At 33.8% G+C, this 17071-nt stretch overlaps 1 protein-coding gene and 1 pseudogene across 1 annotated transcript; both read right to left on the minus strand.

Moving 5' to 3' along the window:
* LOC107622501 (rhicadhesin receptor) lies at positions 4627–6120 on the minus strand. The gene is made up of 2 exons (XM_016324425.2): positions 5732–6120; positions 4627–5396 (listed from the first exon to the last, which is right to left on the minus strand). Exons 1-2 carry the CDS (start codon positions 5841–5843, stop codon positions 4849–4851), a joined length of 660 nt encoding a protein of 219 aa, XP_016179911.1. The 5' UTR covers positions 5844–6120; the 3' UTR covers positions 4627–4848.
* Positions 15036–16760, minus strand: LOC107622502 (annotated as a pseudogene).

Consider the following 17071-nt stretch of genomic DNA (forward strand, 5'->3'; position numbering starts at 1 on the left):
AAACTGGACAGCCATTATCATTATACCGATTATAGTATAGGAAAATTATCACATGTTCCATTGTACTAGCATAGAATACCATGTTTCTTTGTACTATCCGGTTTTCATTATGTATTTGTCTTGTAGTGAAGAACTTAAACACAAATTTATCCTTGGAAGTAAAACTGAAATGACCCATTTATCAGCTTTAATTGTGACATTCATTGGTTGAGTTTTTAATTTCCTGACTTGGCTAATAATGGATCGTGAGCCACTATTTATTCCAATGAGAATTAAATCTTTATGCCATTCTTAAAACACATACCATTAGTAACGAATATCCTAATATATTTAAGGGTAAAATACTAAATTGGTCTCCTAGGTTTGGGCGTTATAACTCATTTTATTTTCTAAGCTTAGCCTGGATTATATGATCGGCAGACAAAGCTTGGGGGCTGTGATCCGTCACCTTATAACTTGGTCTTTATTGTGCATTACGAGTTATAACTCGGCGTTAATTATCATTTATTCTTTGCTTGTAACCGACACCTTCATTACCGACTTAATGACCATCATTTCAATCTTAATGACCAAACCGTCATAACATGAATATCATTCATCAATTCTATGCCTATAAAAAGAACCTTCTATATCTAATCTCATGGGAGCAACATGATAAATTCTATAAGTTGCATATCATGTCTTACATTCTATATTCATAGAATTATTCTTATACCTCTTAAACACTTACTGACTTGAGCGTCGGGGAGTGACGAGCTTACAAGTATTCACCGGCGGACCAATTATACACCGGCCAATCTCAGCAAGAACAGGTTCTATCTTACCTCATGCCCTTATTAACCACATTAGATTAACAAAAATGAAAATGTGATCATGATCATGACCATGAATGCAAGAATCACGTTAGCATATAATTGGTTCCCTTTTTAAGGATTTATTATATAGTATATTTATTTTTTTAAAGTGGGTTGTTACCTTTTCTATTTATTTTTTAAAAAACCTAATATTTAGATACCTAATTTCTTGTATATTTAGATATTTTTATGTGATTTTTATTCTAATATATGAATTTCATTTGTTTTAAATTGAGTTAGATGTTAGACAATAGTAATTTATTGGAATAAAAAAAATAGTATTTATATAATTATATGCCTTTATTGTATAATTTATTTTGTCTTTATATAAATATTCGGTTATGCTATAGTCAAAAGTTTGAATTTAGATTTCCCATTTCGGCAATTTTGCTTTTTGCTGATGTTTGAATAGGCCTTTTGTTTATATTTATTGTTGTCATGTAGTCATGTTAAGATTATATTAACTACTAAGACTTGTTAGTTTGATCTCTTTTACTTAAAAAATTATTATGCACTATATTTTTTATGGACTCTTGTTGAAAATTAATGTTTCTGTCTTTCGTTCGATTTTAGTTGAATTTACGTGAAGCTTAATTTTTACTCTAGCATTTTGATTCCTTGAACCACTTCTGTGTTGTAAGCTTAATTGAAAATTTGATACTAAAATATATTAAGCATTTTAAATAAAAACAACATGAGAGAATGGTTATAATCTATCTTTTGAAAATCGGTTCGGACCGGCCGGTTGAACCATGAACCGCTACAAAAAATAACTCGGACAAATGTTAAAAACCCCCAATTTCCAAAACCACAATTGAACCGTTGAACCGGCCAAGAACTGGTCGGTCAAACCGAACCGTCACCTGGCCAGATTTTTGGAATAAGGGAAAACGCAAAGTTCTGAAAACGGTTCGAATTGACTGGTCAAACCGGTCAATTCGTGAATGAGGGGAAAAGCAGTTCAGACCAAGATTCTGAAAACCCGTTCAAACCGGTCGGTCGAACCGTGAACCGGTACAAAAACGAATCGGTCATATATCAAAACCGAAAGATTCAGAAACCGTTATTGGACTGTCGAACCGGTCGAGAATCGGTCGGTCGAACCGAACCGAGACCCTACCGATTTTCTAAAATTTGCTCAAAACGGTGCCGTTGGTTAGAGGAACCCTAACCAGTAGGAGTGTACAAAACCGACTCGGACCGAACTAAATCGATCAACTGAACCGAAAAAACCGAAAATCAAAAACCGGTTCTGATAATAAAAACCCCAATCGAACCGAACCGAACCGGTCAGGTAAAAAACAAAAAAAAAAACAAACCCCCCCCCTCTCTTGGTTCTATAATGTTAGTACTTTTTGCGTGTACAACTTGCAATTCACTACTTTCTTGTGTGATTAAATTTTGGGTGACTATTTTTCGTAACAATTTAGTCAAATATATCAAATCAATCTATCGATTTTCACTTATAATCTTCGTGTAAAGATGGCAACTATGATTACTTATACTAACATAATTTTGAAGCTTTTGGATTTCTAGCAAATTTTGCAGAACACCATTGAACCTTATTACAAGTTAGCATACATAGTACTCAGAATAGGACTAGGTGATGATTAAGGAGGACATATGCTTGAATTGTTACAATTGTGTATATTACATTCAACACAGATTTACATATATTAAACTCCAAACTAGCTGATATGGTGATAGTCGTAGGCTGCAGCAAGTCTTGGCTGACTTATTGATTTGCATCAATTTTACGCCAACCAGAGGTCAAGTTGTTGTTGCAGCCTCTTTAACGAAAGATCAATTAGGCAAATCAGTTCATTTGGCTTACTTGGAGATAAGGTAATTGTTCCATGCATACTATATATTCCTTTGTTGTACCTCAACTTTATGGGAACAAGAAACTTGTGACATTCCCACATGTGATCATCTAACTACTACTTAAGTGGTTCACTGATTGTTTTTGCTATCTTTGCAGCATAACACATGATGGTGTTGGTGTTCCGGAAACATTGCTGAACCAAATGTTCGGACGAGACGGACAAGAATCCGAGGAGGGTATTAGTCTGCTCATCAGCAGAAAGTTGCTGAAGCTCATGAATGGAGACGTGCGGTATCTGAGAGAAGCTGGCTAATCATCTTTCATCTTAACAGTTGAACTGGCTGCTTCCCAAAAATTGATTGCTTAAAGTTATAGGAAATAAAGAAATACTATCAGTTTTTGTGCATCAGAAAAGCAAGTGTGCAAGAAATCACTTTTCTTGTACAACATACCTTAAGAGCTATGAAGCACGGACACTTTGCTGAGTTGCCGTGTCTGCGTGTCGGACACATTTCGGACACGACACTCACGGACACTCGTCCGACACGCGTGTCTGCTGTGTCCAAACCGTGTCTCAATAAAAAATAAAAAAATTTTCTCCGGACACACTTGGACACACCTAAATACCATCACGTGTCAGCGTGTCCGATCTTATTCTTAATATATATTTTTAAAATAAATTTAGATATAATATATATTGTTATTTATTAAAACAAAAAATATTTTAAATACTTGATATAATTAAAATAAGACATTAAAAATAATTTAAAAAATTAATTTATATTTTAATATCAATAAAATATTAATATATCATTACGGTTTATCTAAAAAATACTGTATATTTTATATGTATACGTGTCCCCGTGTCATGTAAGATTTTAAAATTTGCGTGTCGGCGTGTCCCGTGTCGTGTCGTGTCCCATATCCGTGTCAGTGTCCGTACATCATAGCTTAAGAGTAAGAGTAACATAGTCTCAAGTCTTAACGCTTCTGTAACTCCTTGTACGGTACGGTGTATATATGTATGAATCTTCACGTTATTCAGCTATTCACATAAACTATTATATATTTATATTACTTACTCTTCCTGCAATTTTAGATTATTTAAGAAGCATTTTTAGTAATCAAACATTAAACAAGTCTCTGAAATTGCTGTTATCCACTTATCCCGTCTTCACATGCTTAGCTTAGACGAAAATCTACTCAAATTAAGATGTTTTGCCCCAGGGGAATATACACAGATGAATTTGGGTTAGTGGCCCAACATCACTAACCATTAGTTAGTTTATTTTGTGAATTCACCATTTCATATAGCCGGAAGAATATGTGTACGGCCAGTTTATGCCTCTATTGAGTAGCATATAATTAACATTGGCCCATACTTTAGTTACCAACTCCCTTGCTTTTAAATATAATTGGAGGAACAAAGCTATTACGAATCAATCTTTAGGACACTGACAAAGAAATTCCACCTTCCGCTTTGGCTGTATGGCTTTTTATTTGCAGCAACTTTATAAAACTATATTATATATTAGGATATGATAATTAATCAATCTGTATAACTAGTTTTGATTAGTGTGAATAAATAAAAAATAGTTATTTGTATTGTAGTATCTATGACCTTAGCGGGTTACATGGTGCCACGATGATAATTTCTAATAATCAAGGCAGGTTTTTTCTACTATTTTGACCATACTAGCTACATTTCTTTGTGCTGCTAAATATTGGGAGATAAGACACGGAAGATGGGGTTGGGTTATTTGTTTCCATCTATCCACACCAATATGATAGGAAGTGTAATTATTAATATTATTATACATTATTTTAATACCACCATGGTTCAAATTCAATGAGATTAATTGGAAGGTTATAGAAGAAAGGAGTAGCACTGTTAAGAACTAGTAAGTTAACACTGAATAATACACCACACACACAAACACATTGTGATTAACAAAAAGAACAAAGCATGCCGGTAGCACCTTTCAAATTCCAATTATAAAAGAAATGAATATGTCCCATTATTTGCTTTTATGAGTTTTCCAAACATACATGATGAATTGTGAGGCAACAAAGAGAGATTGAATGAGAGAGACAAATACACAAAAACAACAGAGACATTATTAAAGCATACATATACCAATCAAGTATATATCATTCCTACTATAACAATTACTTCTTGGGAGCAAGCCTAGACTTGATTTTCTCAATCTCCTTGGTACCAACCTGGAATGCCTTGGTCAACACGTTATCCGGGACCGGTGGGGTGGCAGCAAACAAAGTCAGAGGAATAGACTGTGTTCCAGGCAATTGGCTGTTGAAGGCTGAAATAACTGCAGCAGGTTCATTGGCATTGTTCTTCTGGAAATGAACCAACCCTTTTGGGAAGACAAAGATCTCACCCTTGTAGATGGTCTTTGATATGAGAACATTGGATGTTGTTATGAACCCAACATCAAGTTGACCTTCAAGAACAAACACAATCTCAGTGGCACGTGGGTGTGTGTGGGGTGGGTTGAGTCCACCTGGGGCATAGTCAATGCGTGACAGAGACACACCAAGTGTGTTCAATCCTGGGATCTTTTCAACGTTGGCTCCTGTTACAATGGAACCGAAGGTTGTGTTTGCTGCCACACCTGGTTTTGCTAATATGTTTGATGAGAAATCAGATGCATTCACTTTTGCAGCGTCTTTACACGTGAATCCATTCACCTTAACACCTGTTTTTTCAATCACACACTACCCATGTCAACCAGCCAATGATTTTTGAGATCTGGGATATGTTTAATCTACTTAAAAAAAATGAACTTTTTATGTTGTGTTAACAAAGAAACCTTAATTAGTAGTCATATGCAAGTGGGTGCACCATATTATGAAAAAGGAAGCAATATTAAAGTAGTTGGTAGGCCTAATAGTGAGTTAGTTGGAGTTAATTGAAAGAAAACCAAAGGATCAAATATAATGATTATTATGTTGTTGTTGTTCCAGACACACATATCACAAGAGAATAGAAACATCAAAGGAGAAGAGATAGATAGAGAAATATAAGATATACCAGATGCAGTGTCTGCAACACAGAGGTCTTGAAGAGCATCAGGATCTGATGCTGAGGTTGAGGCTAAAACCAGAGCAAAAGTCATCGCTAACACTGACCCTATGAACTTCATGGTTAACTATGAACCCAAGAATGAGGAAACAAAATTGGGTGGGATGAAAGGAAACAAAAAAGAGAAGAAGAAAATGTGTATTGCTTTAAATGCTTTGGGCAAGTTGGAATGAGTTAATGAGGTTTTCAGTATTTATATAGATAGGCACAAAGGTGAGAAGAAGACTTAGAACAGAGACAAAAGGATGATCATGAGTTGAATTTCAATACTGAATGAGTTTGGAATCAAAGCATGCAATATGCCAATTCTTAAAGCATTCCAATCAATTAGCATTGCTTTCAATTCCCCTTCATTCTAAACAAACAAACTAACGAAGTAACAAATATACTGCCATGGAAAATTTCATAACTTTTGAGAGCATAAGATATGAACAGACCTGAAAGCAAGCTGCATCAACTAATGCAAAGAGAGAGATTGAGAGCCAGGCATTGAGTCCCGAAGGGAACTGTCTTCCCCTTGAAGCAGCGAACCCGATGAGGAGGAACCCGGCAGGTATTAGCCGGAAGGCTGACACAAAGAACGGGCCTGTCCTTGGAATCACCTCCTTCATAGCCACCATTGCAGTTCCCCAGAAGAAGAACGGTGATACCAGCACTATCAATTCCCAAAGCCCTTCCGCAAGGCACTTCAATGATTCACCTTCTTCAATCCACACACAAGATAACTTTAGTTAAACAGATTTCTTTTGTTGTTGACAGTTATTAGTTAGTAGTGTGGTCCGTTACTGACAGTTACAGACTTACAGTTAGTTATTAGTTAGTTAGGGAAATTGTTACTAGTTCATTTTGATTACAGACTGATACCTTGTTCCTTATTGTTCTCCGAAGATAACGATACGGCGCCGTTTTGTCCCTGTTCTTCATTGGCAAAGGGTGCAACGCACTCGATGTCTTGGCCGGTGCCGACGCAATCTACGGCGGAAGAAGGAGGGGGATCTTGGAAGTCGAGCTGTTGTTGTTCGGTGCCGGTGGGAGTGCAGGAGACGGTGAATGGAACCGAGCTGCGCGACGGTGCTTTCAAAGCTGAAACAGTAGCTGCACGATGGTGGAACAGAGCTGCGCGATACCAACGGTGGCTTCGAAGCTCGTTTCGGCGACGGCGGCGGAAGATGGACGGAGGTGAGAGAGTGAGATCGATGACGGAGAGAGGAAGAAGGAGCTCGAGGGTGATGGGAGGGATTGGTTCGCGTTTAGCCGGTGTGTGGAGCTAAGGTTGCTGGGTTGGGTAATTGACTAGGGCATCCCAGCAAAACAATGGCGTGACGCAGAGACAGATAAGAGAGATCCAGGAGCAGAGAGAGAGGATAGGAAGAGGAGAGAAAAAGATGAAGAAGATCGAAACTTTTAGAGGCGTGAACGATGAAGGTTTCTAACCTACATAAAGAATAATTTTAATTTTTTATTTTTTTAATATGTTTTTATTTTGTTGTTTCAATTATTTAAAATTATAAAATTAAATGATGACGTAAAAAATAAATTCCACTTGTTTTATTGTTATTTGTCCATATTTTAAACGTATCGGTACATATGAATTTATCATCGTACCGTAGCAAACACCTATTAAAAATGGCACATCTACTCTCACAAGTTATTTAGATTTATTTTAGAGAATAAATTGTATCACACTTTATAGTAAGTTGTTTCTATTTAGGATTTTAAGATTTAGCATTTATAGTACATGACTTAGGATTTAGTATTTAATGTTTAGTATTTAAGGTTTAGAATTTTGAGTTTATTAAATTTAAGGTTTAGAATTTATGATTTAAAGTTTAAAATATAGAATTTAGGTTTATTTAAGGTCAATTTTAATGTTGTGTTTGTAATTTGGTATTTGTTTGAATTTAGAGTTTAGTTTATTTAAGATTTGATTATGATGTTTTTGTAATTCGAAATTTGTTTGGGTTGTTACTCTAAATATTGAATTTAGTTTTAGACAAACAAGATTTTAGATTTTTTGAATATAAATATCGAAAAGATAATGCATGAACCATTAAATTATGTATGTTTTGTTGCAATTATTTTTTAATTTATTTAAAAATAAGTTGGAAAAAGATTACATTTGAAAAATGCCTAGTTGAAATGAAAAAATAACTTAGTGTGCATAATGTTCTTTTTTTTTTGGTCAGATGGATTAGACAGCCTCTAATTCTAGGCATTACTCATGTATTCCACACTCACACACACTACATGAGTTCATTTAAGGGTTCATTTTTTCTCTCATAGGACTTGAACCCGGGTGCAGCTACTTGCGAGGCAGCAGATCCTACCACTAGCACCAAGCCTCGGCTGCATGAACAATGTTCTAACAGCAGCTATTTCAAGCACTTCCTCTTGCTCCAACACAAATTAACCCTTACCATACAATCTTATAAGCAAGCTCAAAGAGCCCAACAAATAGCTGGATAGAAACGACCCAAAAAAATTCTGTTACACAGAAAGAAAAGCCGCCTAAGCCGAGCCTCTATCAAGTTTTGCAGATGTAATATTGCTGTCAACTTGCTCCCTGACACCACACATCCACAACACGTGTCGGTAAACCATACATATATGTATATTTGCAATCTGTACCCTAAAGTGACCCTTTTGTTTTTTGTCTAATATTTTTAATATATTGTCTGTAACATTCTTGACTTTGTCTCAATTATTATATCCCTATTAAATATGTTCTCGTCAAATATCTCTAACTATTAATGCAGCAACCTCAGATGTTGTGGATAAATTATGTCTTTGCATTAGTATTTCTTTTGATTATTAACCTTAATAACTTAATATCACTATATCTATTATATTATTTTATGTAAAATAATAAGTTAATTAAATAACAATAATTAATACCTAAAATATTAAAAAGGAATTTTTAATAAATGTGAGAAATTAAAATAAAAGAATTGATAAATAACAATAAATGTTATTATTATATGAAAAAAGAATATTTTTATTTGGAAGGAAAAAAGAATAGATTAATAGTCAAATTCGTCTTTAAAAGACCACTCATTCTTTAAAGAAACTACTCAAATGAAGATACTAAAAATATCTTTTTATGGAGATGCTTTGTATAAAAATGTAATTTATTTATTTGGCCACACTTTAAATAAAAGCAACACTTTTATATCATATCAAAATCTAACCCTACAATTCATCATTCAAGGGTCAAAAAAAAAATTTCACATGAAGACAATTATAAAATCTTCATTGGAGTACCCACCTTCTTTAAATTAGTCTTCAAATGATTTTTTTAGTCATATTAGTCATTAAAAGATAAAACGTAAGTCAAATTGCTCATTCCGTTAGTTAGATGATGACGTGGTAGATTAATGCCACGTGTCATAAGATGATTGGTTGACGTGTCAAGTCAGTGACACCTAGCATGCCACGTGTCAGTTGATATGTAAAAAAATTATTTATAATCAAAATAGCCCCTGAAAATTTGGAATACGAATTCCGATTTACAAATTCGGATTCAACATTCACATCTCATCCTCCATGGTTCAAGGTTCACAGTTCAGCGTACATTGTTACGATGTCCTTCCACCAAAAGAGATAAACACATCAACTGCGAAGTCTGCGATTAACAATTCCAGGTATAGTGTTTACGGAATTTGGTTCTCCGGCTCCTGGACCATGGTTCATCATTTTTACGGTTGCGAGTTTTCGGGTTCGGCTTGCAGGGTTCAGGTTCCAGAATTAATCTTGTCATGTACTATCCCAAAAAGGAATAACCAAATCAACTGACTTTTTACGATTCAGGATTTGTCTTATAGAAATTTGTCTATATCGTTTAATCTCTCACAGTATACGAATTGTGTTTTGTGGATTAAGGTTATGATGTTCGTTCCTTGGGTCTTTCAGATTTGGGGTTCAGGACTCATGGTTCATGTTTCTTGGCTCAAGTTCAGGGTTCAGCGTTTACGCTTTCGTGTTTACGGTTATAATGTTATGGTTTAGTGTGACGATTTAATTTCAACACAACGAATTAACAACTCATTTGCATTATTCATAAATCTCATCTTCATTTTGTCTCGTCCTTATTTCTTCCACTGTTTCATAACTTTCACTCAGAATACACTGAAGACCAACTGTTTTCTTATTTTACTCTACGCATCAACAATTCTATTTTCACATCTGAGGCATATCCACATCCACTCTAACCAAGTTAACTTTTTCTTTTACCTTCTTTTAATTAACAGTAAAATTTAGAAAAAAAATAAGACACCGAAACTGAAGGATTACCATGTGTTCATAACACACAGCGGAAGAAAAGAAAGTAATCCTAAAGATCTATTTTGTGCTTAAATTTTATTCCAATAATTTAATATATAGATCAGATCTAAATACCTTTAGACACTTTAGTAAAAATCACTTTCTCCTTCGATGGTACAAAGGCGCTATGCGTATCCACACCGAGACCAACCTTTGTTGTCAACTCCTTGATTAATGGACATCTGATCTAAATTGAGAAACCTCTTGCAACTCTTTGCACGCCATAAAATTCTTCTCCAAGAATCAGACTCACATACGTTTATGTGTGTAGAGGTAAATGAATAAAAACCCTTGTTTTTTATTCTCTTCTCTGTTCCCTTCCTCTACTCTTGGCATACATATATATAGTATGAGATTTGTTACTGATTTTAAATTTGATTCTCAATTCAAATTTAAATCATATCTTGTTATTTTAAACTTGAATCTTTCAAATTTATGAATCATATCATAATTCAATTTAAAACAGAATTAGTTAGGATCTCATCCAAATTTAGAATTCAAGTTTAGAAATAGAATAACTAATTATTCTCAAATCTCATATAATATTCTCAATTATCATACTATTATTATATTTTTGGTGCTAGCAAAGAATATAATAATATTCCATTTAAATTAATATAATTATTTGTTTGATCAAATCAAAATAATAATTAAATAATTCTACAGCAAAGATTAAAACACTCGTTAGTGTGTGACCCCATAGGTTCAATACTAAGCGGGTAGTAAATTAGTCATACTAAATTTACTAATCAAGGTTGGCGTCTAGCAACACTCCTCAACAACCCGATAGTATGAAGTAATATATTTTTACTAAGAACCTTAGAAGAACAAAGTATAATTTCTTCCATCTTTCCAGCTCTTGGTTAACCCTTAGAGTATGGTTTAATTGTGAAACTCTAACTTGTTACCATTATTATAATGAACTGTGAATGACTTAAGAAACTCATTCCTTTATTCATTCAATCCCCTTGGCCAAGGTTTTATTCATCTCAGTCATTATAATCATAGAGCTCAAACTCTTTATCGAGAGTTGACAGATTCCTTATTGACTAATCATTAATTCTACAAGTACTTAAATTATACCCAATATCCATTCAACTAGCACCCTAGGGTATTAGGTGTCCGGAATCAAAGTATAATAAATACATTGTTAATTACTATGACAGTCGCAGGTCAAAGGAAACTCTATTACTATGTTCATCTTGAGAATATCCTATTGACAAATATACGGTAATTATAACCATTAGGAATTCTCAAAGTGAGTCAGTTCAATGGTTATATCTCTATATGCACCATCTATATATATAATTTAATAAATGAGATCTATTAATCTTCATCCAATGAAGACTATTATATATATATTGATCTTTCCGAATTATTAATGTCCTTTTTAATAATCTTATGACCAAGAATAATTTAAATTAAATTATAAAAGATTTATCTCTCAATATTATGATCACTATCACAATGATAAATCTCTAAATTTAATCAAGGACCTTATTATATTAACATTTTAATATAATAATAATAACAAATTATTTGACACATGATTGATTGGATTGTGGTCATACTCCTTATTCCCAACAGAAACACAACATATTGGACTAAGGATTTTGCATTCAGTAATTATAGCGACAATCAGTGAGGTTTGCATAAAAAAATTTAGATTGCGGAACAAAAAGTAGTATATAAAAATATTAAAATAATTTATGTTTCTAAACCCTGAACCCCAACCTTAACCTCTGTTCTCTAGACCTTAAATCTTAAAATTCAAACTCTAAATTCTAAACTCTAAAATATATTATCTTTAAAAGAGTTTTTCATTGCAATTTTTTGACAATATAGACTGGTCATACCTCTATTATTAATACAACCGTGTCTAATCACATATTAAATATTTGTTAAATCACATTTATCATATTAAATTAATAATATTTTTTTTGCCTCATATATATACATATTTTGGTCCATTTGGTCATAAGCTCTTCAACTATATATCCTTCATAGAGCATCTTTTTTCCTGCCCATAAAACCGGATACATCACCCAAGGCCTTCATTTGATTACTTTTTTATTCTCGGGCCCATTCATTGCAAAGGCAAAGGCATTCAGTGGTCCAAATATCCATTTGGGCATTGTCCAAAAAAAATTAAAACCAAACGGAGCCATATACCGTTCTAGCATAGGAAGCTCGACTCTCTGGTAGGTTCTGTACAAACTTTTTTCTGCACAATTCCACGCTGCTCTCACTCTCATGGCTCATGGACACGTGTTGTCACTGTCTTCTTCTAATGGGAATATCTGTAAATCTTTAAACACTTGCATCTGTACCTTATAATTTCCCTAAATGTAAATATACAAGTTGGAGAAATTAATTTGAGAGCGAGAGAATGAATAGTAATAAAGTAGTCAATGAATTGAATACAGTGTATAAAGTTATAGGTCATGTATTCCTTACTCCTACTTTTATGTAGGAATATAATTAACCATTATTAAAATAAAAAAAAATTTAGAGAGCAGTAACTTTTGTATTTTGTGGCCAGCACTTAACCATCAAAAGAAAAGTGAGTAATCTCTTACCATTGGATGTAATCTCCCACCATTAAAAATACTATTGATGGCCAATTGATGGTTACAAAACATGAAAGTTGCTGGCTCCCTAGCACTCCTCTTCCTCTAATTTTTGTCTTTAACACTTTTTCTTCTTTTTCTTTTAATTTCAGATTCAGAGAAGAGAAGCATGTTTGCTAGGGTTTTTCATTCAATTTCAATCACCGCCGTTCTCTCGTCCTCTTCCTCTGCTGTATCTCTCGTTCGCCAATCCTCACTGCCGCAACATGCCTTAGACGACGCCGCAACCTGCTTCCGCCGCCGCTGCCGTGCAAGACGCTGCCTCAACGTTTGGAGGTTAGTTAATCATTATGCCTTTTCAATTCATGGATGCCTTTTCTCTTCCTCTCCCTCTGTTGTCTCTCTCGTCTGCTCATCTACGCAACGCAACCCGTATTAGCTAAAAATGGATGTGCATGTTGGTTTTGATATGTTCTATCCTTGTCTTGTTGATTGCATAAATTGTGGGGAGTGAGGGACCTACATTTAGAGTTTTTTCTGCTCATTCACTCACTTGGATTTGATTTGCAATGATTTTGCAGGAACCGGAGTGCTAAAAATATGTATGGTTATGCTGCAGAGGAAGCTTTTGGGTAGGATGAGATTGAGCTGATTGTTGACCCAGGAATTTTGCCTTGGCTGATGATACTGTAGTGAAAATACTGTAGGGATAGAGTTCCTCTCCACCGTTGAATTCAACGCACTGCAGTTTCGCATTGTCTTCTGACACCGTAAGCTCGAAAAAAGATTAAGAATTTATGTGATTTTTGGTGTTAGAGGTTCTGCTTCAAACGAAATCTAGCTCCTTTCGATGTTGAATTTCAGTATTCCTAATTGTTGTTCTTTTTAACTGTGACTGTGAATGAACTATATACTTTGCATTATTCACTATCACTGTAAATTCTGATTCTGAGACATTTTTTGACTTTTTACAGTATATCTTAGATTCTTATTTGACTTGGGCGTGCTATGTGTTAATCTTTTCCTAGTTAATGTGCAGTGCAATGGTTATGTGGTGTGGTTGTGTACAAAGAACAAATGATTGTGCTTTTTTAAATGGGGAATACAATTGATGTGAATCTTTATGTCAATAATTAGAATTGTTCATCCATTCAGAGGCTCTAATTTGTGGCGGTTTGAGTTGTGGAGGTCCTACTCTTTTCATGCTGCATTTTCTGAATGCTACTTGAAAATGTTTTGTAGAATGCGGACTAGAGAAGAAAGTGAGAAAATGGCACTACAGGATTAAGCATATGTTCTGAGTTGTTTGCTCATGCTCATGTCTTTCCAAGATGATTGTTGTGGTAAAAAAATTCTATTTTTGCTAGTGATTTTCTTAGTCTAGAGACTTAAGAGAGATTTGCTGCCATGGGCAAATGAATTCCTTAGTTGTACTAACATTCATATGATCGGCCCTCTTGAACCCTTTGGTGGCTATTGCCAATGCTGTTTAGTTTCAGAATTTGTATTTAGAGTGTGTTTGAAAACTTTAATGAAATGGAATTGAATTAAATTCTAAAAAGAATTGATTTGCAATTCAATTCTCACCCCATTTCTTAAATTTGAAATACAAAGAATTAAATGGAAAAGGAATGGTTAAAATATATGTAATATTATTATGTTACTCTCATATTGAGGGAAGGGAGAAAATAAAAGAGAAATGAAAATATTTGAAAAATCAAATTATGTTAGAGTTAGTTTAGATATTTTAACTTTAAATTCAAATTTCATTAGGTTGGATTTGTGATTTATTTTGGGTTTGAAGATGAGAATTAAAATTCTCAAAAGAGTTTAAATTCATGTAATTTTTATGTTTTAAAAGCAAGAAAAAGAATTTAATTCGCAAGAAAATTTTAATTTTATGCTTTCTAAATACATTCTTAATCTTTATTCTTACTTACACCAAACAAAAAAAATCTTTATCCTTACTTCATCCCGCATTAACAATTAATAGAATATCAATCCAATTTCTCAATCAAATTCAACAAAAATATCATTAGCCTTAACAATTTTGTAAGAAAAAACTTGAGGCACTGTAATTACCATAAATTGATTAAATTCCTTTCCTAAGAGTTTAATTCACGATTGTATTGAAGTGACAATCCACTATCTAAACAAGTGTAACTCAATTATGATAATAACACTGTTGCCTCATTCCCCAACTGACGGTAAATCATACATACATATACAAAGTACGTCAAGTTCCCGTATGTTTTGGCCGAAAGCTCCCCTACAGTTGCTGAGGTTTGGAAATCATTTTCAGCAACATGGTAATCAGGTAATGACATTCAATTTCAATGGTTTGAAATGGGGGAAATGTCTAGGTGAAAGCTTATAAAAGCAAGAGAACCAATAGGCGCACAAAGAATAAATCCATTTTTATACATAAAATTATGCCTAATAGATTTTCATCTCATATCATACTGTAATAGTCATCTTCATCACTCATCCCCATAAAACACAATATGGCTAATACAAACACGAAGAAAGATGAAAGCTCCGTTGCAAAATCAATAACACCAGAATGCTTTAGAATGCTTTAAAATGCTTGGAATGGCAATGCTTCTAATAGTTGAGAATCCAGTCAAGAACTTGGCTAAATTCACCTAGCTGCTCCATCATTCATCAGACCACAAAACAAAAAGTTGAATGATTAATAACCTTGGTTCGGTATACAATCTTATCTTTTTTTCTTTTTAAATTTTTTTTCAATTAATGCTTGAATAATAATAATTTACCTGCTATCAGATTCAGAAAATACAGAAGAACCATTAGACCCCGCGAAGAACAACAGAGGCATTGGGAGTAGCACATATGTTATAGCTGCAAGAAAACAAAACACCAAATGTAATAACAAACCAGGAATGTTCGGTCACATTAACATCTCATTCCCTTAAATCTTCAAGAAATAAATAGAGAGATGCTTTATCTCACCACTTAGCATCGGTCACCAATTATTATACAAAGCACATGCCTATCACATAACACAGATGCAACTAGATAAGCAACAATTACTTTGTTACCAATAAGATGTGATGCATTTATTAACAATGAGAAGAACACAGACCAAAATTTGCAAGACAATTCTCCCAGAGACTAAGATTGCCAAAAAGGCAAGTTTTTCCGTGCTCAAGCAAGAACGCAAATATCCTGGTAAGTCTGCCATCTCCAACTCACCTCATGTTACACGTAAAAAGGGCTTGAGCAAGAAATCTCATTACCATAATGCTATATGGATATTAAATTAGAAGAAAATACTAAATCAAAACCAATTCTAATTTCTAACAAAGCTGTCATAGATAAGATGAAGGTGTAAATCAACTATACTGATATTCAAAAGTTTGGTTTTATTCTATCACAGTGCCTGTTGCATAAGCACAGAAAAAGAAAATCTAGTGATTTGAGATCAGCATCAGGTAAGTCTAATGCAATATTAAAACAACAAAAACAGCAGCAGCAGCAGCTATGTAAATTAATGACATAACGAAGAGAACAAAGGCCATATTTTTTATGAGATAGCTAAAATGCAATATGATTTCAAACCTAATTCACCTAATAGACATTACATTGTTTCAATCATAATTTGCCATACAAGATATCACTTCTCTTTATTATTGAACAAGTGAATGACATTTTCACACCTTTTCACAAACAAGCCTTTGCATATCTGAGATGGTTTAAACATATAATAGTACCTAAAAGTCAAAAATCCAATCTCACATATTTTTTACTCTAAATTCAACAAGATCAAACTTGCATTAGCCAAATGATTGATTGATACCCAGAATCCATACAACAATCTGGTCTAGATGACAGTATGTTCAAATATAACTAAATTCACAGATACAAAAACCCAGAGTTAAAAGCGAAGGCCATGGAAGCAAATCTTATGAACAAGCACAAGAGTAATGGCAATTTTGTTCTCTCAGATAAAAGAGAGCAAGAAACTAACAATCAGCAAAATAGAATCAGAAAAGATGATACACTATAATCCCTAAAATTGAAAGGAAAGGGTTCAGCCTGCAAATAAGTGCATGCGATTAGGAACTACATAAGCACAGCAGAATCCAATATGGGAGAACAATAAACTCTAATAAAACCACAAATTAATAAGAGATGTGGAAAAAGGTTGCAGATAGAAGTGTCAATATAGTTGGCCTTATAGGGTTTTGGCCCTATTTTATAGGGCCAGCAGAATAAAAAGCCCTATAATTAATAGGGTCAAATATTTAAAAAGTTCTTAGGGCCAAAAGTCCTAGGACTAACCCATGAGCTATCTAATTCTTTTTTCTTTTTTTTTACATCCTCTATTTCAACAACACATATAAAATTTATTAAAAATTATTTAATCTGTTCTATC

The sequence above is a fragment of the Arachis ipaensis genome, chromosome B10 (assembly GCF_000816755.2).
Source record: "Arachis ipaensis cultivar K30076 chromosome B10, Araip1.1, whole genome shotgun sequence".
Classification (NCBI taxonomy): domain Eukaryota; kingdom Viridiplantae; phylum Streptophyta; class Magnoliopsida; order Fabales; family Fabaceae; genus Arachis; species Arachis ipaensis.